Source organism: Sturnira hondurensis, unplaced genomic scaffold (assembly GCF_014824575.4).
Source record: "Sturnira hondurensis isolate 20B ecotype Veracruz unplaced genomic scaffold, ASM1482457v3 Scaffold0008640, whole genome shotgun sequence".
NCBI classification, from domain to species: domain Eukaryota; kingdom Metazoa; phylum Chordata; class Mammalia; order Chiroptera; family Phyllostomidae; genus Sturnira; species Sturnira hondurensis.
The window spans coordinates 9,233,559-9,256,078 of record NW_028081271.1 but is presented as its reverse complement, the minus strand read 5'-3'; the positions used below and the strand labels follow the sequence as shown (position 1 = coordinate 9,256,078).

Sequence of the window (22,520 nt, the reverse complement as noted above, 5' to 3'; positions counted from 1 at the left end):
ATATTTTAGGATTCAGAAATATAGAAGGAAGGAGAGAAACATCATCCTTAGCCTCAAAATTCAAACACAAGCACTGTGAATCTTTTGGTGCATTTTAGAAAATATCTATCAAACTCATTTTAAGTGTTGTTGGATTAAGTAGTGAAGGGCTGGGGCGAGAATCCAGGGGTGGGGAGGAAGAGTCTGATCTCAGCTTTTTGCTTTATCAACCTTCCCCTGGCCCTGGATCTTCAGAGGATTGGGCTTTGTCCCACAATGCCTTGAGGAGCTGGGAGGGCTGTGCAATTTAAGGAAGGGGCAGGTTCTAATGCTGCATAGCAGTGTCACGGCACAGGGATGTATAAACGTTTGCTGAAACACTGAATAAATCCAGTGAAAGTAGACGATCAGGCCCGAGGTAGAAATGCAAACCTCCAGGGGAGTGGGCAGAAATTCTGGGGAGAGATTTGGACTTGCCAAGGGGATACAATGGGGGTGTTCTAAATAACTGTACCAATATCTCATGGATCAGGCTGATCCTGGTTGTCACTAGCTGATGCAAAAATTATCAATAATAATAATAATAAAAGCAATAACCAACATGTACAGAGCACTGACTCTACGCCAGGCACTGTGCTGCCGCTTTGCATATCTGACCTCAGTGAATCCCCTCAGGAACCCCAGGAGTTAAGATCTTACACGGCCACCTTGTCCGTTGTATTTGGAGACCTGACAGGTGTCCTCAGCTGGTAGGGAAGGTCTGTCTAACCCCAAAGCTCAAGCTCACCAAGCCAGTGAGCACTGCCGAATACCCTTGAGGTCAATGTAGCCCTGTTACTTAAAATCAATAAGCTTAAGGTAATCAATGAACAATTATTTTAAGCAACTTTATACATGAAATAAGAATCTGCAGATAGAGTGCTTTAAGACAAAAGTACACTGTGTATCTACATGTACAAAGCACTATCAGAATATGCTTTGAGAAAAACCCAAAGACAGAAAACCTGGGAATGGGGCACAAAAGCCCAAACACCGTCAAGGAGGCATTCAGGAATCTCAGGAGAGAAAAAAGCTAGAACACCAAGCATCCAATTCAACCAAACGCCCATGTGTTAGGTTCTGAGAAAAAGAAAAGGGTGAAAACCATCAAGTCCATCTCTCCTCAAAAATCCTACAGACTTCATGGAAAACACTGTGCCCCAGTAGGAAAGAAGGAAGGAAGGAAGGAAGGAAGGAAGGAAGGAAGGAAGGAAGGAAGGAAGGAAGGAAGGAAGGAAGGAAGGACTGCATGAGGTTTTCTAGGCCAAACTGAAAAGCTTCAGTGAAAACAGCAGACCCCACAAGGCAATGCCAGGCCTGAAATGGGACACCTGGCTGGGCATCACAAGCCCAGCCCAGTCCTTCCCTTGCCGCCCGGAATCAGAAGGACCCTGTAAGTCACTGCGAGACAGAGCCTCTCTGCAGATCTCCATTGCGCCACTGACTAATTGTGAGCTTCATACAATAGGAGCCTTTGTGCCCGGCAGGCCAAACACTGGACTGATGAACACATCGGGTTCCAGAAGCATCTTAGATGCTCTGGGAAAGTAAAGCTGTTCTGCAGGACAAGAAGCCCAAAGTGCAGGGGAGGGTTACTTGTCTTGAAAAGGGCAGGAGAAAAACTTATGGCCCTGGCTTTCCTTGGGCCAAAGACGCTCAGCACCATACAAATTAGGCTGCAGGTCACCGCCACCCAGAGGAAGAGACCCAGAGGTTGTTGAACAGGGAAAAATCAGAATGTCTGCCGCAGCCAAAACCTAAAACGAATTTATGTTCCAATCTAAGAAAAGCAGCTAAATAAATAGTTTGTCATGCTAAATTTGGTATCATGACATTTTCTAACCCTACCAACATGAAGAGTAAACTATTTGACTCTGAGTCCGGAGGTCTGGGTTCTGGTTCTGGTTCTGAGTTTAAAATCGAACTGCTGGGCACAGGCAGTTGAGTCGCTGTCTCGGGGTTTTGACTTCTATAGAGGACCTGACAGGTGTTCGGTACCTCTCTCCAGCCTCACAGGTCACAGTTCTAACCCAGTGGTACCACAGAGAAAAGCTAGAAGGCACACAAAGCAGCAAAGGTGAAAACACACACAATAATGACTCCATATTAAACCCTGCAAAAATTCAGCTTCTCAGTAATGTGGCTGGCCAATGAAATGCTGGTGATTTCTTAACGACAAGAAGCACCAGCGTCAGCCCAAACAGGTGCTACACAGGTCACCGAGACAGGCTCAGAGTCTGTGCTGAACCTCACGGTCAAGGCTTGAAGGGGAAAGAGGCACATGCCCACCCAAGCATAGCACTTAATACGTGAAAGAATTTTGGTTGCCCTTCTTTAACAAAGGACATCAGATTGGACCTTTTAAAAAGTATTATAGTTAGTGTTAATGCTCATAGAACTCTCTAAAATAAACTTTTAAAAAAGAATTATGTAAAATATATGTTTAGATCAGAATGCCAACCTGACTTCTGAAACCATAATATTTTAAAATCTACCTATCTAGCTCTCCATCTTTTTTTGTTTTACAGTCTAATGATGATACTCTAGCTACATGTGGACCAATCTGGCTTCTGAGTGCCCACCCAGGGCATTTCCACACCACCAGTGGGAAAGCAGCTCAGTGACAAGGAGGACTGGTGCAGAGACCAAACTGGAGACCACCACACTACTGAGGAGCTGAGAGTAAAGGCAGAGTTCATCATTCCTAAAACGTGCAGTTGTAAGCAGAACACGTGAGCCACAAAATGTGTACAGCACAAAAAACGTGCGTGTGCACACAGCAGTTTAAAATGCATGATAATGAGTGTCCGTCCATTAGACTTTGCTCGATGGTAGCACAGGGACTAGGAAACTGAGGTGAAGGCTACACAGCTGGGCCTGGAAGCTCCCAGGGAGGGAAGCTGCCCTCCTGCATCCAGGGTCTTGGGTGCGGAGGCTGTTCTGACCCGAAGCAGTGCCCACCACCCCCGACTACCTAACTGTTGAGAGTCACAGTCAGGCCAACCCAGGACTCATTTCCCAGAAGAGCTGACAGTAAAGAAGGAAGCACAACTGTGGCAGATTCCTTTCCCCTAACTTCTCCCTCGAGCAGAGGGGGCAGAAGATGGAAGGGTGATGATAATAACAGTACTCACTGCCTTTTACTGAGCAACGACTGAATGTCAGGTATTGTACTGAGTGTTGTCCATACACTATCTGTAACCTTCGCTGCAAGGGAGACATGGTTAGCCCATTTTACACATGATAAAATAGAAGGGCATGAAGCGTGCACCAACTGCCTAAGGTCCCACAGCTAGTCCTCCCCCTATTCTTGACCTCCTTGGTCCAGTCCTAATACTGCAGCCTACCCTCCATGTCTCCTAAAATGTCAATTAGTAATACCGTTGACAAGGAAAAAGCTCCGGCTGAAGCCAAAGCCGTAATAACTCAGTACACAGCAGCTCTGTGAGGCATTCAAACGCCCTGCTTGCTCTGGAGGGGCAGACCCGCAAGGTACCAGGGAGGCCGGAGGAGCCTGGATACCTGAGTGGTCCCAGGACTAGCTGGCCAGCGTCCTGAGATGGGCAGCGGTGCGTTGCAGGTCAGAAGGTGCAGTGGCCCGTAGCATGGGGATAAGAGCTTCCGGAGTCAAGTTTCACTCCTCACCAGCCACGCATTCATTATAGAAATGGCCACCCTATTAGAAATGCGAAATGATTTTATTTATGCTAGGCTGCTGGGTTGCTAAAATGATTTAAGTTTCAATCCACAGCTGAATGATGAATGACCCCACCCACAAGTACCTGCATGTGTTAGAGAAAAAGCACATATCTCAGAGGTTAGTAATAAGCAGCAGTCACTGATAAATCCTCAACAAAGACTTCAGAGATTTGATTTTTGTTTCCACTGCATGATCACCTCGTGTCTGCGCCTGTGTCTCCCCTGTGAAAGTAGTAACCACGCCAAAGTAGTCAACGAACATCAACTGTGCATTTGTCATTGCGAAGTAGGTTGACACGGAGGAAAAGGTGAAACAATAAAAAGTTAAAAATCTTCAGAATATTAGAATTGTTATAATCTGCTACACTAGCAGGAAAAAAATTTGATTTTCCAGTTTAAAAGAAGCACTTTCAGCTCTGTAAGGTATATCTGAAAGTGGCTAAGTGAGATCTTAAAAGTTCTCATCTAAAGAGAAAAAAATTTACTGTGTAAAGTGATAGATATTTACTGAATTTATTATAGTAATTATTTTGCAGTATATACATATATCAAATCATTATTTTGCACATACATGAAACTTACATATTTCAATAAAACTGGGAAAGTAAAATGATATTATATAATGTTACATAATAAACTTGCTTGCAAAAAATAAAAATAAAAGTAATTAAAAAACATTTTTCCTATTTCCATAAAATTGCTTAAAAAATACAAGATAGTAGTCATGAAGCTTCAGGAATTTTCTACGCCAGCTATTTGGTACAAAAATCAGGAAGGCCAATCCTCCCCAAAGCCAGATTTCATCTGTTTAAAACTGTAAAACCAATGAAAGTATTTTCCCAGGACCATTTATTCAGAGGTCAGATATTGAGGGAAGGGCAAAAATCACAAAGCGCTCTCCAAGAAAATACAAGACACGCAACCAAAAAGAAACACAAGATTCTGCCCTTTGTGAAACCCATAAAAGATATTCGCTGCGACACAGAGACAAATGCTCGTGGGACACGCACATGGACACTGCATGGACATAGCTCTACTTTCAAGCTGCCTGAAAAAGTAACTCTCTTAAAAATGTATTCTGCCATGAAGCTAAATTATTTTTTAAACAACAGGTACTTATGAAAAAACCCTATGAAAATTAAATAGCTGCCACCCCCCAGTTTGAATCTGTTTAATTTAATTAGTTTATTAACTCATGTTATTAATTTGTTGAGTGACTACTTGGTACCCAGAACGTTCAGCAAAAGGCTCCTCACTAGAAGCAGTGCCTGCAGACCAGCTGACTCCACCGCTATCTGTCGGAGCTCTTCCAGGATCAAAGAAAGAAATCTCAGCTTCATATGGCTGAAGCCATGGCAGGTTTTCTGGACTACACATTCATAAATGTCAGTGGTGGGGCCAGCTTCGGACTGGCCAGGGGTTCAGCGCACCCAGCTCCTCACCCTGGCCTCTTAGTCAGGCCCCCTCTCCACCAGCTACCAGCTCTCTGCTGGCCATGGCTCCAGCAACCAGCCTCCCGTCCTACCACATCCGTCTGTGCCCAGCAGGATGGCGGCAGCACCCGCTGCTTCCCCCACGCCCAAGCAAAGACTGGCTGGGTTTCACTGGGTCACGTGCTTACTCTGAAACGAGTTGGTGTGGTCACAGGAGTGACATGATGTGTAGGCGGACTGAGGCACGTGCCACACACCAAAAACACACGGGCCAAGAGCAGAGCAGGTGTGACCCCTCAGAGAGGCCAGGGAGGACAGAGGATGGCAGCCAACGCCCAGCACACTGAGTGGTCACCCCCCCACATACCTTCATCTCAGCACTCCCTGGTCAAAACTTCAATGGCTTCCACAACCAGGCCCCACCCTGTGCTGTTAGCAGCTGCAAACGTTTCATCGCCAGTACCCTATGATGGATGTTATTTCCCAAAGACACATCCATCCACTGGAATGTATACATAGGAGGATAATCTTGCCTTCTCTTTCTTCCTCTGTCAACATCTGCTTAGCCTCCAGAGCCCGCACCTTCCATCTGACCTCCCCAAGCACCAGCTTTTCTCTGGAGGGAGCCGATGCCAGCCTGGATAACTGCCGTTGGAGGACCTGAGACCTGGAGAGACTAAAACAAAGTTTGGAACAGACTCCTAACCCGAGGGGCCCAGACACACCAGGGGTAGACACTGGTAGAAGAGCTCATCCTGGTAATCTCAATCTGACCCCTACGGGTCAGGTGGGAAGGAAGGATGGGCCCCTCCAGGCTCTCCGGTTATGCTGGCTGCGCCAAAGGACGATGAAAATGAGCAATGATTCTGGAACTGTATGCACGTCAGAGAGATTTTTAGTGTATCAGCTTCCAAAGTAAAGAATCTACATATTTCCCAATTTGCTGGAAAATCACAGTCCTTTCTCCGCACAGAAAATAGGGTACCTGATGCCCGTGTGTCTATGAATGCTTCCGCCATCTACAAATCTCCAAATAATTCCACTAACTAAGGTTGTACTCTGTGAAAAATGTAAGCTCTGCAAAATCGGCTTTTAAGAGAAGGAAAAATTCAAATTTCTCTCATTGATAAGGGCATTTTTATCCAGTTTAGGTCAAGGTGAAGAAAATATCTTGATGACCCAGCTAGTCTTGAATGGTTAGGCTGCTGATTCCCACCTACCTGTGCGATTGTTAAAACAGGAGCTTGGACTGGCATTGAACTAAACTTCAAAAGTCCCAAGAGGGATAATAAAGCTAAAATAGTGACACAGAGAAATAGCTAGTTAAGAAACGCTAGTGCTAGGGATTCTTGGAAAAGGCCGAGAAGAGAAAACGGAGCCCGTTTTTGCTCCGAGGACTCTGTAAACATTATGGCAGCAGCCAACTGTCATAAATAAAGAGCCAGCCACTTGAGAGTTCTGCACAGGGCTCACATAGTTTATTTTGGTAGGATGACCCTGGATGTGTAAGCTTCAAAGAACATACACTCTTGAACAAGAGGACAGTCCCAGGATTTATTTCAACACCACCTTAAAATAACCTTGACCAAAAATACCATTTCCAACAAGCACAAATAAGAGAAAAAGGGACAAAGATGTCAGGAGGAGCAGATGCCCATTGTAGCCTGGAGAATAGACGCATGGGGTGACCTATTCAAGATAGCTGGTTTAATGAACTATAGAAATGATCCCTGAAAGTATAGTTTTTCAAGATAGCTGGTTTAAGGACAATAGTCATTTAAAAGAAAAAGTATGGAGGAGTAAACCCTTGCTAGGAAGCAATACAGAAAGTCAAAGCTTACTTTATTGTGATGATTTCCCTGTAAAAATATTTCTCACAGTCTAAAATGCTTCCGAAGTTGACATATTTTTGACAAAGGCACTCACAGCAAAGTCTAAATGGGCTACATATATAGCACTTTGGGAACTATAAGAAAACATCTTTCCAAGGCCAGGTTGTGCCAAATGGAACTTGCAGCTGGCCCAAAGAGAATAGGCAGCCTGGGCACAGAGAGAACCAAGTCACGCACCCCCTCCCCTCCATCTTCTGGCAAGTCTCAGTGACTGAGGATGGAGGGGTACAGCCTGACCATGCAGGCCAGGCCTGACTCCAGCTCATTTACACATTCCCATGCCTCACCCCTGGGCTCCAAGCCTCCAAGGATGGACTCCATAATTGGCACCACATTTTTTTCCTTCTCCTCTTGCAGGACAGCCCTCTGGAGCCCATCAGTCCCATTCTGGGAAATGAGGATACGGCAGACACAGGGACGGGAAGCTTCTTCTGGGGCCCCACAGGAAAGGCTGCACTACTGTCCTGTCACCAAGAGCCCTGAGTCACCAAGGACACTGAGGACCCCACTCAGCCAGCACAGACAGTATGCTCCCTCCGGCCTAAGACCCAGGACCCGCCTCCTTAATTCCACCTTTCCTCTTCCACCCCCGTCCACAGTGGTCATTCTCTACCTTTTGGATTGCTGTCACCCCTCTGGTCATTAGCATCTCCTTCCCACTTCTCCTACACTGCCCATGACATGCTATTTTTACTGTACCACTCTCATTGTTTCCAAGAACACAAACAGCATGGGGCAAAGAAGTTTACAATCGTGAGTATGCCAAACACGGCTTATTCTGGTATTATTATCTATTATTCATTGTATTATTGTTCCATACAAACAACTCTAAAATGACCTTTTCCCCACCCTCCCAGTATATTTTTAAGGAAGGCACCAGGTTTTGTTTTTCTCTCCTAACATTCCCTGCAGCACCATGAAGAATGCTAGGCCCACACTCACATTAGAACGGACAGAAGAAGGAAACAGGATGCCGAGTCCTTGGCTTCCTGGCTTCCTGAAACAGCAGGCCAGCACAGAGGTTTCAGAGCAACGTGCAACCTTCAACTGTAGGATCTTTAAGGACAGGCACCGTATGTTTTTCCACCTTCGTGTCCTAATGCCTCACACCTGTGTGGGCTAAACCATTTGTCCAGTGAATGAAAATGAACACTCTGGCAAAAACAAAGCGCGTGAGGGCATTTAGGCAGAACCAGGTATGATGAACTGGGAATGCTTTTTTAAAAAAAAATTGAATTTCTGGACAAGAAGGTTAGGAATATTCAGTTGTGGAAGATGTTGCAAGTAAAAGAAATAGAGATAAAAAAAAGAATTTTCATCTGCAGACGTGAAAACTAAATGCCATGGAACTAACGCTTCTGCTTTTTTCCAGAGCTGGGACATAGTGCACAGTTGTAGTTGAACAAGCAGTCTGCAGAAACTGATGTGAACACAGCCAGCAGGTAAAAATAAATCCGCACCATTAAAGGAGATCAGAGCTTGTCTCTGTGTGTGTGTTAAATCCAATTAGTCTTCACGATGGGTGGAGGTTCCCCAGATGGTGTGAAATCTGAGGGGTTTTGAGAAAGTGCATTTATCTTTGCTCCAGGTCATGTGTTCCTGGTGTGGCTGCTGTATATGAATACATAGTTCAGAATATTCTTTGTTGGGAAATAGGAGACTCTTCAAGACACCAGCGTCCTGCCAGTGAAGGGTACACGGTGGAGCTGAACCCGAGTTACGGTGCGGAACGTTTCCGCATGCTGCCGGCTGCCATTTGTTTTGCGGGATTCCTTGGGATTAAAGTTTTGGTGATGAGGTTTTTAACTTTAAAGCAAAACTAAAATTGTGAGCTGGGATCAAGTGCAAATATAATATTTGTATTGAAAGCCATACTTGTATATTCTTGCAAAGTGCTTTTGAATTAACAAAATACTAGCATACTTATGAAATAAAATAAGCGGAAAAAGAATAGGAACCAAGGCTGAAGATACCAAAGCTTGGACACAGTGTCATATTAAACCGTGTCCCCGATTCCTTCACTTAAGGAGTATTCACTGTGCACCTCTTGTCTGCCAGGTTTGGTCTTCTGGGTGTGGGGATACAGCTGCAGACACAACAACATCAGCTCACCTGCCCTCAGCCTGGCGATGCTGGGCGGGAGACGGGCAACAAACAAAGACGGACATGCCAAAAGGTGCCAGGAAGGAAATGCAAGTAGGATAAGCAGTCGGGTGTGGAGGGGCATCAACATGTCCAGAAAAGCCCCGTCTAGTAAAATGACTGGGTCTTTTAAGAGGAAACCAGAGTCCCTGAGAGCCAGCCATGGGGCACTCTAGGAAAGGCGCTGTCCAGGGAAAGGAAACCACACACGAAACGCCCTGGCCCAGAACTGCTTTGACAAGTACAAGGAGGTGGGATGTCTGATGAGAGTGTGGGAGGGGGGAGCAGAATAGGAATGAAGTGTCACCAGTAGCGACAACAGTCAGGAGGGCCTTCCAGGACAATGTTAGGACTTGGGCTTTTTCTCTGCGTAGGGTGGGAAGCAAGCACCTGGCTTCCAGGGGAGGGGTAGCAAGGTCCAGCAAATACATATTCTAATGAAGATCTTCTAAGGTCTTGGCTTACAGCGAAAAAATATATATACATACAGGGTGGGGCAAAAGGAGATTTACAGTTGTTCATATGGAAAATAATACAATAATTAATAAATAATAAAATAAGAGTAAACTGTTTTGCATACCCACAAATATGAGCATATGTGTGTGTGTGTGTGTGTGTGTGTAGTGTTCTAAACAATCACAGTATTATGTTTTATTAAGTCTTTTCTACAATGTAAGTTCCATGAAACTAGAAACACCTTCTCGTTCATCATTGGATGCCCAGGGCCTGAAACAGTCCTTGGTATACAGGAAGCATGCAAAAAACACTTGTTGTAGGTACAGGTAAATGAATAAACACATGAATGGTGTCTTTGAATCAACCCACTGAGCTCAGAAAGGCAGAATCCCTTTCTCAACCCACCACTGCTCGAACGGCGGGCAGCCCACTGCAGGGCGGAAGTCAACTGTGCCCGCCGCAGCATTCTCAGGGCTTCGTGCTTTGCTATGGGCCCTAGGAAGGAAACTTTCTTTCATGGCTGGGCAATAAATTTTATTTCTCCGGGCATCTCTGATAAACAGTGTTCTACTAAATGAAAAAGAGGAGAAAAGTAAACATGCAATTTTTATAAAGTTGTCATAGCCTGCCACAAAATTTTAAGTGGGGGCTATTTTTAAACTATTTTAAATGGCTATGGGAGGAAGGGTTGGGCTCATGTCCTGGGAAGTACTTCTACTCCCAAAGGCTTTGACTAGCTGTCCAGCAGGGGAAAGGGCACTAGAAAAAATAGTTTAGACTGTTCTTGGCCCGAGAAATAGGGGACAAAATGGGCTTCTTGGACTCCCTCTGCGTGAAACGTGAGAACACAAAACTGAACCATCGCATGGAACACAGCCATGGAGCCCTGGGTGTTTGGTCCAGAGGTTTAATTTCGTGCATACTTCACAGCTTGTCCTGTTCAGAATGGAAAAACCAATAAAAATCGGGATGAGAAAATGTACGTCCATCTGTTCTGAGAAAAGAGTGTCCCAGCCCCGCCTTGTTTGTGGATGTGTGACAGTGGCGATGACCAGTCCCCACCAGCTAATGGTGTAAGTTGGAAGGGAGACGTTGAAACTTTCTAGTAAGTAAATAAAGTGGACAAACGCAGGAGGTTACAGTTTAATATCTGTATCATTCCTCACTGATGTTTCAAGATGTATAATCCCTTCATTGTATCCCTATGAAGCTTCTAATGGTGGCACAAATGTTACCATGGTACGTTCACCCATGGATACATACACATGACCAATTATTAACATGGAAAAAAGACCTGAATAGATAATTCAGAAAAGTAACAAAATGGTCGATAAACATATCTCGGAAAACACATCAACCTCACTAAGAATAAAAAATATGGTAAAATAACAGGATGTTATTCCTCCCTTAAGTGAGCAAATATTTTTAAAGTCATAAAGCAATGGTACAGTGATGCTATACCACGTTTCGAAAATATTTCGGAAACGCACTTGGCACCACAGATCAACCATAAAATTGTTCATCTCTGTGATACAACAATTCCATTCTAAGCTACACCCTAAGGGAGTGGTCACACATGCAGATAATAATGAATAAAAAAAGATGCTCATCATAACATTGCTGTGATAGCCTTCTGGGGAAATGGTTAATTTAATCATGACAATGCCATAGGATTAAAAAAATCACAGTCTTCCAAAAGCATGTTTTCAAAGATCACAACGCAGTAAGTTAACAGAAGTATATTATGAAACAGAGCTGGGTGCTCGTAAGTTTCTGAACAAACAGAAAGTTTGAGTATTCATGCAATGAGAATAATGACTAAAGGAAATACACTACAATAGTACCAGTGGCTAGTTTCTATGTTGACTCTAATATAGAACCAAATGTAATATACTGTTAGAGCCTAAGAATGACTTGTTAAAAGAAGAGAGAGAGAGAGAGAGAGCTTAGTGTAGATGGCATGATGGAGAAAGCCACAGAGACAGGGAATCTTCTCATGACTCTGCCGAACTCTCTCCCTCACAGAGAGAACTTGCAAATGAGATCCCTATTTTCAAATGGATGATACGGAATCTTTGTCGTTGCATATTGCTGAGTGTGACAGGAATTCTAGGCAAAATTCTGAAGTGGGTTCTTCAATGGAATTTTGTATGAACCTAGAAAGAGAAGCCACCAATCAGCAAGAAGCCCAATGATTCACTCAGACATCATTGCAGACGACTTCATTTCCTTCTCCGGATGAGCTCACGGAGGAGGCGACACAGGATGAGTTCATCAACTGGTAGGTGACATCCAACTAAAAGAATGAGTACATCTGTTATCAGAATCGGAATCTTGGGAGACGGGGGATAGTGGCTTCAATCACTAGGAAGTCACATCTGCCTAAGGTCTCCCTTAGTTAACATCTTGGATGAGGTAATAGAGGGCAAGTTCATCAGTGAATGGCCCCAAACTGAGAGGAAGCGCAGAGGTGCATTGGGATCTAAAAACAAAGTAAGGAATTAAGCAATAAGGCAATAATATTATTTCCCATGCAATAATATTCAGCAAAGATAAGTGCAAGACACCATCATTCAAGGAAGTGGTAGAGGAGAAGAGGAGACGGCTTCCCAGCACCGTGTACGGAGACACGGTCGGGGTTCTCCTCCACAGTAAGCTCACCAAAAGGCCGCTAAGCTGGGACTCGAGGATGTATGCAATTTAAAAAAGAGTTATCAAATATTACTCTCTCCAAGTTCAGCCAAACCTAGAGTAATCATAAGGTCTTATAACTCATTGAGTAAGCAGGATGGTAAAGGGGCATAAAACCAAGGCACTGGGTGGTGGCCAGAACAGAAGCTACTGAGCTAATGACCCAGGTAGGAGCAAAGGGTCAGGGAGATGTCCGCGCAAAGGAAACATGTGAAGGGCCATTTCTGGGAAGGAGGGCTAATGCACGGACCGAGCTAGACCCAATTACTAAAAACTACAGTGAGACACATTTTGACTAAATACAAGAAAAACTCCGTAATCGTGAGAGCTGTCCATGGTCATTATTGGTCACCAGGGGACACAGTGAGCTCCCTGCCTCAGAAGTGTGAATCTCAGGGTAGCTGGGCACTTGGCTGAGATAAAAATTCAGAGTTCTAGTCCATTCTCCCCTCGGAAGCCAGAAATGCCTCCTGGTCTTCTCTGATGAGTCGCCCCGACTCCGCTTGGACACAGCTATGCTTTCATAGGTGAACTAATTTCTCTTATACAAACACGTGTAATCGTGGGAACAAAATTCTCTATTTTGGGCTAAGATATTCTCCTCTGCTCTTTGGGACTATAAAAAATTCACCTAAACTCTGGGCCCTACGAGAGACTTTCAAATGCGGAAAGATATCCTGTAACAAGAATGCTTATGAGGCCTTTCCTACTCCCAGTCATTCCAATGAATAGGTGGATGACATCTACATGTGAATTGTAGATGAACAGGTGTGGACCCACTACAAATAGGCTCTGGGGTTTCTGGGTTGGGAGTGACAAGAATGTTCTGAAATGGACAGTGATGACAGTTGCACGACATGGCAGATGTACTGAAGAGCACGGAAATGTACACTTTCAAATGACTAAAATAGTAAACGTGGCCTGAATTCTATCTCATTCAAACTACGTATCATCACAAAACACAGGTCATTGTATATCTACCTATGGGACATAAGAGACTGACATTCGCGAGTGCTTGACACCAGTTCCACTAGAAGACTCACAATGCCATAATTAGTCAGGGGCACAGTGCCCAGGAGGCCTGGGTTACTAGAGCAAATACTAAAAACTGAAGAGCTGAAATCAGGAATTGTTCAGAGATTTCACGGAAAGTAAAACAGGATCTATCCATACAAGGCCTTACGGGCTACTCTGGGGTTCTCACTTTGTGTCCTAGGTATAAAGGAAGCCCCCCAAGAATCTGAGCAGGGAGGTATAAGATGACCAACTTGGACCATGCGGCACAACCAGGCTCCCTCTGTGGAGACGGGAGTAGAAAAGAACAAAGAACAAACTAGGAGACCAATCAGGAGCTGAGTAGTCAGTAGCTCAGACAGGGATGCGGTGGAAAGGAGGGAAAACATCTTCAAGATCTGCTTTGAAAGGTCATCGTATATTCTAGTTTACAACTCAGATTTACACATTTGAAAAAAATTGTCTTCCACAAAGACCATGTCATGAAAAATAGATACTACTTAGCTGGGATCCTTACCCATCAGCATCATACCCAAGATCGTATCAAATCCTGCAAACCTGTCAAGCTACTTCTAAGAGATCTGAAGCCTTTTCTTTATGACTAAGTAGTACTTAAACCCAAATTACCCCTGCAGGGTATTTTCTCACCAGCAAGTTTTCAGAGTGGTACAGAAAGCCAGACAGTGAGGTGGAAACCCAAAATTTCACTGTGATGAGGCCAGGTAATGCTTGGTGTCCTCACTTCAACCCAGCTGCAAACTAGTTTGTCTTGGGAACATTTATAGAGGAACCATTCTGGGAGAGAAATACCCTGCTTAGCACACACTCTGTTAGAGCCTTCAGTTCAACCCACACGCCCAAGAAGAAACACGTTCCGGATTACTCACATGTACCCATCTCCTTAAGAGGCACTTCTGAGACCAAATCAGAACACAAGAGGCTGTGATGGAGAGCACAGACCTTACGAAGAGCAAAGGAAAGACTTCCGTGGTAGTAGGAATGCAACTGTACATTGTACACACATGCATTTCTTTTCCTCTTAGAATAAACGCCTGCTACCCACATGGTAAAATCACTTCAAACCCAGACTGGGTCAGATAAACGACTCTGTGTATCCTCCTTATAATCCACCCAAGACACGAAATCATGGAGTTGAAGGCAAGCTACCTGTCCACTACTCCCAAGTGCAGAACAAAGATGGGTATGACCGTCAATAATTATGTTCTGTGACACACACTCTGTAAGCATTCTTGTTCTCGTTCTCATTTATGTAGTGAACATTCACTTAGAATGTAAAATGAAAAGAGATTTTGTTTAGCCTCAAGGAGTCACTTTGTCATTTCCGTCTATCACTCTAAGGTTCTCAGCTTCTCTGAGGCTGTAACGGATTTGCTACAGCGCATCACATCTACACAAGTGCATGACAGCTGTCTCCGATGCCCCTGACCCTGCTTGACTCCTTGCATCTTAGCCCTTAAGATGAGACTGAAGATGAGTCTTAGCCCTCCTTAAGACTTAGCCCTTCTAAGAAGGCTTCCCTTACCCTTTCTGGCAGGGCTCATCTTCCATCCATTCCCCCTCCCTGCCCTCTGTCCCTTGTACTTGTGTCTGTCCAGATTTACGACTGCTTCCGCTTCCAGACTGGGAGCTCGTTGGCACCCCACGCTCCTGGGTCCTAGCACAGAGTCTGGTGCCCAGAAGGTTTGCACGTGTTTGTGGAATGACATGAATGAATAAAGGAATCAGGCCCCACCCAACCACGGTAGACGTTTCATTTTTTCCCCTTGCATGATCCAAAATGGGAATGACCCGCACTTCACTACCATGTCAGACGATTCTCCATTTTCGCCATTTCTCTGTCTTTCCTGATAGAAGGGAAGTGATGTGAAGCACTGCACTGCTTGGAAGGTGTTTAGGAAAACCAGTTTTGAGAATCAGGAAGTATGTTGCTTGCCGCTCGGGTTCACACACATACAGCTCCGTACAGAGTGAGTGTGAATATGGACTGGAAAAGGCTTTTACTCCCCAAATCCATATTCCGTAGGAGAATGGCGTCCAGTGCCAAGTCACCCTATCAATCTCGCCACCGACATCCACAGCAGACCTCATTCTCATAAAGGGCCCCTCCGTCGTGGCAAAGAAAGGATGCCCTTGGCAAGGGCAGAGAGAACCCACGAGTTCAATTCATCATTCCGGGATAAATTATTTAGCACCACTTAAACCCTGAAAGCTTTGAGCCGCCCTCTCCTGCGGTTTATGGCACTCTCTTCTACGTTTACAATTTCCCGATTGTGAAGCAACAATTTAATTCCATCGTGCAAAATCAATACAATTTAAATGTACTGTTGGAACTGACCGTCTCTGGCAAATGGAAATGTTTATTTTTCCACTGACCTGAGATAACTGTAAAGCCACTTTGACAAAGAGGTACGTAGGAACCATCCCGGAATTTAGAAATGAACTCTTTCTACTGGACTTCCAAAGACCAGGAAGCAACAGGCCCCTTGAGATGAGTGGGATCGCTGGGGCCACCCAAATTCTGACCATTCAGACTCACCCTTGACTTGCCTGTCAAGGGCCTCCTCGGTTTTGAACCTGAGATAGCCCTGGAAAGGAAAGCAGCTGGGATGGTAGTAAGGCGAGCTAGCCAATAGGCTTTCCAAGCAAACTCTTTCACTGGTTTACAGTTTTCATTAGAGATGTGGACCATCTCTTAAACCATCACTAAGTTTGACTACTCGGGCACTCTGAGGGGTGGCAGCCAAGGTTCCCAGGGTTATTTAACCGCAAAGGATCAGGGATCATTTGCTTTTACTGAGTGACAAAAAGCTGGTGTTTGAAACACACCGGTAGAGAAACCTATAAGCTGCACTGTTCTCCCCAATGAACGAAACAGGACGACCGGAAAAGGCAAGACGATGGAAGGAATGGTGATATCGAACCTGCAGGGAATATTGATCATCAGCCCTGTGTACGGGCCTGGGCAGCTGATAGCCTGAGAAGGAGGAAGGCGGAGGGCGAGCTGCCGCAGGGGTCTGAACCCATTCAACAGCGGTTCAAGTGCATTCAGTCCACCTGCACACAACTCAATTTCCTGCGTCTGTCATTAAGAAGGCTTCTCTTTCAACTGCTCAGCACGGCCTCCAGAAAAATTAAATAAATAAGTAGATAAGTAAACAAACAAACAAGGCAGCTGCAATCCCGCGCGCGGGATCAGAAAAGAGCATTTATCAGCAGACCAGCCACCCCATTGCTCAACAAACAATTGGGTTCCCCTCCTGTCCATCCCTATGTCCACTGCGCACCCCCAAGGACGAGAGGTTAGATGCAGCATCAGCCAAGGCTAGGCCTGTGAGGCAGGAAGAGAAGGATGAAGCTCACAGGGCACCGGGAGATGCTCCGGAGACTGCCACCTCCCCCTCCTTGGACCACGGTGCGGACTCTGCAGGCGCCCCGCAGGGAAGCTAGGCCTCCGGCCAGCGCAGCATCCCTGCTCCCGCTCCCTCCTCCGCCCGTACGCCGGCCACCAACCTTGGGCGTGCGGATGTGCTCCATGGGGGCCCACGCCTGCAAGATCCTGAGTGGACGCGGCCTCGCGCACCTACGCGCGTCTACACTCGGGCGGGAGGGGCGCGGGGAGGGGGCTTCGCGCCCGGGAACCCGCGGCTACGGGGCTTGGCTCCGCCTTCAGGTGCGGCAGCACCGGGCGCCCGCGCGGCCCTAGAGCGCGTGTCTCCGCGCTCCTGCCACCTGCCGTGTCCACCTGCCCCGCCGGCCGTTGCCCCGCCTCGTCTCTGGCTGGGGTTGCCAGAGCTGGAGCCGGTCCCTCCCTTTCAAGACGAGCAGCCAGTGCAATACTGCGGGGCTACTGTTCCCCAAGACACAAAGGGGGCCTTGCGTTGGGCGTGGCTTCTTGGAGGAGAGACGGGGGAATACGCTGCTCCACGGGCCCGAGGACTTCCTTCCGGAGAGTCCGGGGTGCCTGGGACTCGAGCCCCCAAAAGGTTGCCACAAGCACTCCAGGTCCAGCCCAGCCTAGTGGGCTCTGTCTGTATATTTCAGCTGGCGAGCAGCCGGGGTAGCTGTTGGAATGAAGGCGGAAATACCAGTAACAGCGTTGGAACCCTAGGAGGTGACCTGGTAAGTCAAGCATCTCTCCTCAACCTGCGACAACGCTGTTGGAACTGTTGGAAGACACGCTTTTCTTTGGCACAGCGCTGGCTGCTCATCTGACATCGTCTCTTACCTATAACTGAACGGAAAGATGCGGAGACAGGGCATCCATCATCATAAGGTATCATCTTTCTATTTATGGTCTTAACAATAGTTGCCATTGTGAGTGTTGAACCATGGGGAAAGGCCAAAGAGACGGTATGCCACTGCTTCCCACACCCCATCGCCTCCCGACACACATACCGTTTTTCTTGCAACCTTGCATATACAACCCTCCACCGTAACTAAAATTTCATAAGAACTGTACATAGTTCTTACATAATACCTATTCAACTTTTTCCTAGCTTTTTTGCACCCCTCTTTCCAATTAGATTGTATACATTCTTTGTAGAGACTTTTCAACCTCTTTTTTGTCCAATGCCTGCTAGGCCCATGGCAGCCCTCCAAACAATTTTTTATTTAATCAGCAGAGTGTTACGTTTATTTTTACATGTTCAGATCTCCTTCGCATATTTTGTATAGTTTCATCTGGGAGGCACTTAGGACAAGTACCATCAACCGACATTTGCACATGAGAAAATTGTCCCAGTCTACAGATTCTTCCTTCCTGAAGAACACGGGAAACAGAGTCGGGAGCATGTGGGTATCAACTCAACCCTGACTTCAGTCTCCTCATTAACAATGAGGATGGGCTCAAAGGCAGCTTCTGTCTCCACATTCCAACGGTACTGGGAATCCTGTATCCGTTTGGGGGGATCCATTTTGAGTGCTTTAATGATCTTGGATTTCTGTGCTTTCGGGGCTCTCTGTTCTTCCAGTGAGTAATCAAGGGTTTACTTGGTGAGTAATTTTTGCAAATATTTCTGACCTGTGGCACACTCGCATACGTTTTTATTTAAAGCACCCAAAACACTAATTGGTAGGTAAAAAGATGTAAAGCCAAAAATGTGAAGAGCCTAATGCAAAGAAAAAAAATTCCCGATTAGTTCAAAAATACAGCTTTTGCAGATCACAGCTGTAAAATTGACATTAGCTTAAAACGAGTCAAGGATTGTATTTAAATTATTGGGATAAGTTAATGTAAGAAAAAAACAATAGAGAAAGGGGTCTCTGTAGGTGAACCTTTTTTCTCACTCTAACAGTCTTCTGAGGAGTCCTTCTTGACCCGTCCCCCAGCTGCAGCCTTCTCCGGGCCATTAAATCACAAACCGTGATGACCTCTGGCCACCGCGCTGCACTTTCTGGCACGTACGTTGCCTCACATCCCCCATGTGTCACTGCTTCTCCGAAGCACTACTCAGTGGGGCAGAGAGATTGGACAGAACAGCGAGAATTGGAGAGCAGGGAAGTGGGAGGGCCTAGCGCACATGAACTTGGCTGGCTGTGTCGGTCCTAAGTAGGGCCAAAAGTGAAATGCGCCATTCATTTAGGTAAGAAACGTTCATGTTAGTTGACTGGTGGTCACATGCAAGGTACGATGGCAGACGCTGGGCAACTGAAGGGAGACCCAGAGGAGAAGGATACTAAGCTCAGTGATAGTAATGTGGGTAACACCAAGGAGGTGAAATTCGAGCTAGTTCAGAGGGCAACTAAGTATGTGGAAATGCCCAAAGCAGCCTCAGGGGGATTAATTAACTTCCTACATTTTCTGTATTAACTCTACAGAAAACTACTGAGGGTCTTGACATCATTCATTCTTGAGATTTGCCATTGGGTATGTCTGGCATGGACCCCAGGTCATTTGGATGACCCCGAGTCTTCACCCAGCAGAGAGCTCTACATCTGACCCCAGAGCCAAGAGGTGAACAGGGACAAAAAAATGTGTTCTTCTCATACTGCCTAATTTACAGATGGAGGCATACCCAGGTTCACACTCTATCAGCCTTTGCCTAGTAGTTGTGAATCCTGGATGGAAAATAAGTATATTTCCACAAAACTGTTTTCACCATCAAGCAAATATTAGACAAGAGGGTTAGGACCTAGTTACCTGCATATTCATCAGACAGCTTCCTTTGCCAAGGAACATTGCAATTGCTGCCCTGTTTCATCAGTGTGAGGTTTCCGTGATTTCCACCTTTGTCAAAATGGTAGGCATGGCTCTACGTGTCAGTATTGAATTCTGTTCTTCACGGGCACGCAGGGGCCCACATCCTTTGGTCCGGTTAACCTTGGGTGGGGCCGTGTGACTAGTTCTGGACAATTGACTTGTTACTTTGGGGCCAGAGCTTTGCAAAATCTGCGTCTGACCCTTTAGCTTTCTCCTCTCTGCCCTTGAGATGTGGAGGACATCTCATCGGGTCATAAAGAGAATAATGGTGACAAGTTTACTCTAAATACGTGACATGACTATGGCCCCACCCTGCTCAGCATTACCTCGAAATGGACGAAGAGAGAAGTACACTGTTTCTTTGAGCCAGTCTTTGGGAGGGAGCTACTCCGAAGAATCACAGAGGATCTCCTTTAGTGAAAAGAACTCTGTGTGCTGGCTGTTGCACAAAAACTGCTGAGAATGAGAGGTTAAGTTTCGTGCTTGGCCAAGCCTCATCTGACTTTATAACGAAGGGGAACCTGAGAGAGTCAAGCTACTAATATGGTCCCTCCTTCTGTGTTTCTGATCTTTCAGAAAAGGTTCATGATGTTGTTAAAGAGCTCATGGTACACGTGCCACATAACAAGTCCTAATCTACTTTAGTGCCTGTTGCCAGGTTTTTCTGGAGAACATCTTGCTAAGAAAATTTTTATCACACAGATCTTCTCGTTGTAAATCAATTGCCAGAGGAATTTTTAAATAAAAACTTGATATTAACTGGGAACTTTCCCAAAATCCTGTGATCTTCAGTGGCCTGAGAAGATTTGGATACTTACCAAAAAACTTACAAGACTTTTTCCGGGATACTTACATCTCTCTGGAGGCAACTACAACTTCTGCTTTGGCAGGGAAGCCAGCAATGCTTCCCCGGTGATTACAACCCCGTTCAAGCCCTACTCAGCGCTCTGAAACCCCCGTGGTCCTTGTGCGGTGCTGGGGGACACACCTCTCCGAACAGGCCCAACTCTCTGCTAGAAGCCTGTTAGCTACCCAATAGGATGCGGTTAGAGCTGCATTTGGAATTCTGCCTGGAGGAAAAAATAGCATCCTCACCTTTAGGATTTTTATTAACGGGATGATGCAGACCATTGACGTCTGCTTTGGCCCAGCCCTCTGCCAGATGCACCCAACAAGAACTCCTGGACAGCAGGCAGGCAGCCCTTTTTCTAAGAAACAAGAGGGAGACTGGGCTGGAATAAATAGAGCACTTAGGCTGTGAACAGGCGAGGCTTGGAAGTAGTCTGTTATATGCTGATTCTCCCTCTGAGGAGGTGCCTCGCCCCAGCTCGGGTCTCTGTGCTTGGGCAGCTTGTTACGTTAACTGCCCTTGACTGCCATCCCTTTGACCACCACTTGTACACCCATAATTCCCATATTAATTCTCCTGGTCCCGAATTCCCTCTAGGTCCCATGTATTACATTCCCATCTACCTGCTGAGCGTCTCCAGCTGATTGTCCCATCACGGCCACAAAACCGGCTGGGCTCATGGGCTCTGCAGGCAGACAGGCCTGTATTCACATCACAGCTCTTGCGCGTGTTAGCTTTCCGACCCTGAACACGTTTTCAAACTACTCTGGGCTTCAGGTTTCTCACCTGTAAGTGGAGGTAATGACAATGTCTGTATTGCTGTGTTTCTCAAGCTGAAAAGTAGGTGTTTCTAATATAAATGTTTTCTATATTATTCCCTACCTTTTTGTATGTGCTCGAGGTCGTTCAAAATAAATAGAATTGATAGCAAAAAAATGGGGGGTGATTACACCTTCTTCTTAGCATGGATGTGACAATTCAGTCAGATGAAACGTTTAGCATGTGTTGTGACAAATGCTTATTGAGTGTGGCAAGCACTGGGCATAAATGTCTGAACCAAAACAGTCCCCACCCCTGCCATCAAGGTGCTTCCTATCAGCTATTATTATGATCATTGCCTTCTACCTGCTACCAAATGCTCCTCTTGACTTCATTGTTTCTTCTGTTGATCTCAATCACTCAAGTTCAAAACCTTGGACTTTGTCTCTTACTCCTCCACAACATTTCTCCAGCTGGCCCTTCCCTTCCTTCTCCATGGTCTTTACTCTGGTTCAAATCCTCAGTGCTTCCACTTGGCTGCAGTAGTAGCCTCTGATGCCAGATTAATCTTCATAAAAAGCAACTCCAATCATATCACCCTCCCACTTAACAACCATCAGTGGTTTCCAATTGCCTTCGGAATAAAGTACCACATTCTTATTCTGTCCTGTAAGGCCCAGCCACATTCTCCTACTGCCTTTTACAAACTCAGCAGAGTCAGTCACCGGCACTCCCTAGGTGCTCAGTACGTATTTGGTGAGTGTATTGATTAGTTAACCAATTGCTTTATCTAGCCTGCATTTGTGCCTCTCTCTGTCTTTGCTCACCCTGTTCCCATGGATCAAGTCCTTTGAGGTTCATTTCAAAATGTGCTTCAACATTCCCTCCAGATGGCGCTCTTCCAGAATAACTCTGTCCCTTCCAAGAAGCAGAGATCATCACAGCAGTGTATTTTCATCTGGAAGGGTGATTTTTTGGTGGCTGTCACAACGTGTCCGCAAGGGCTTCGATGAGTCCATGACCCCAAGAAAACCACGCTGGTTCACTCCCCGGACGACACTGTGATGATTACACCAGATGAGCGGAAAGTAGCAGGAGCCCAAGATGACCGAGTAGGGCACAGGTGTCCCGGAGTGGGAGATGCATTCTGGGAAAACTCAGGGTCCTGCCACCTCAGAGAATCCGTGGTCATTTGGAACATGTTGAAATGGCTTCTCAAGTGTGAAAGGCAGGTTTCTTCCCTTTGGCCCCGACCCCTTTGTGTTCTGACCTGTTATGAAACGAGTCATAATAGCTACTAGCTCTGAGCAGGATCTCGGCAAGAAAAGGCTCCACGTCTGGTAGGA

At 45.9% G+C, this 22,520-nt stretch overlaps 1 protein-coding gene across 1 annotated transcript in view; it reads right to left on the bottom strand.

Moving 5' to 3' along the window:
* Positions 1 to 17,027, bottom strand: part of MTMR7 (myotubularin related protein 7) — a 75,567-nt gene extending 58,540 nt beyond the window's left edge. The window contains exon 1 of the mRNA XM_037055261.1: positions 16,877 to 17,027. Coding sequence (XP_036911156.1) covers positions 16,877 to 16,900 — 24 coding nt within the window. The 5' untranslated portion in view covers positions 16,901 to 17,027. The remainder of the gene's footprint in view (positions 1 to 16,876) is intronic.
* Between the last annotated feature and the right edge of the window lie 5,493 nt (positions 17,028 to 22,520).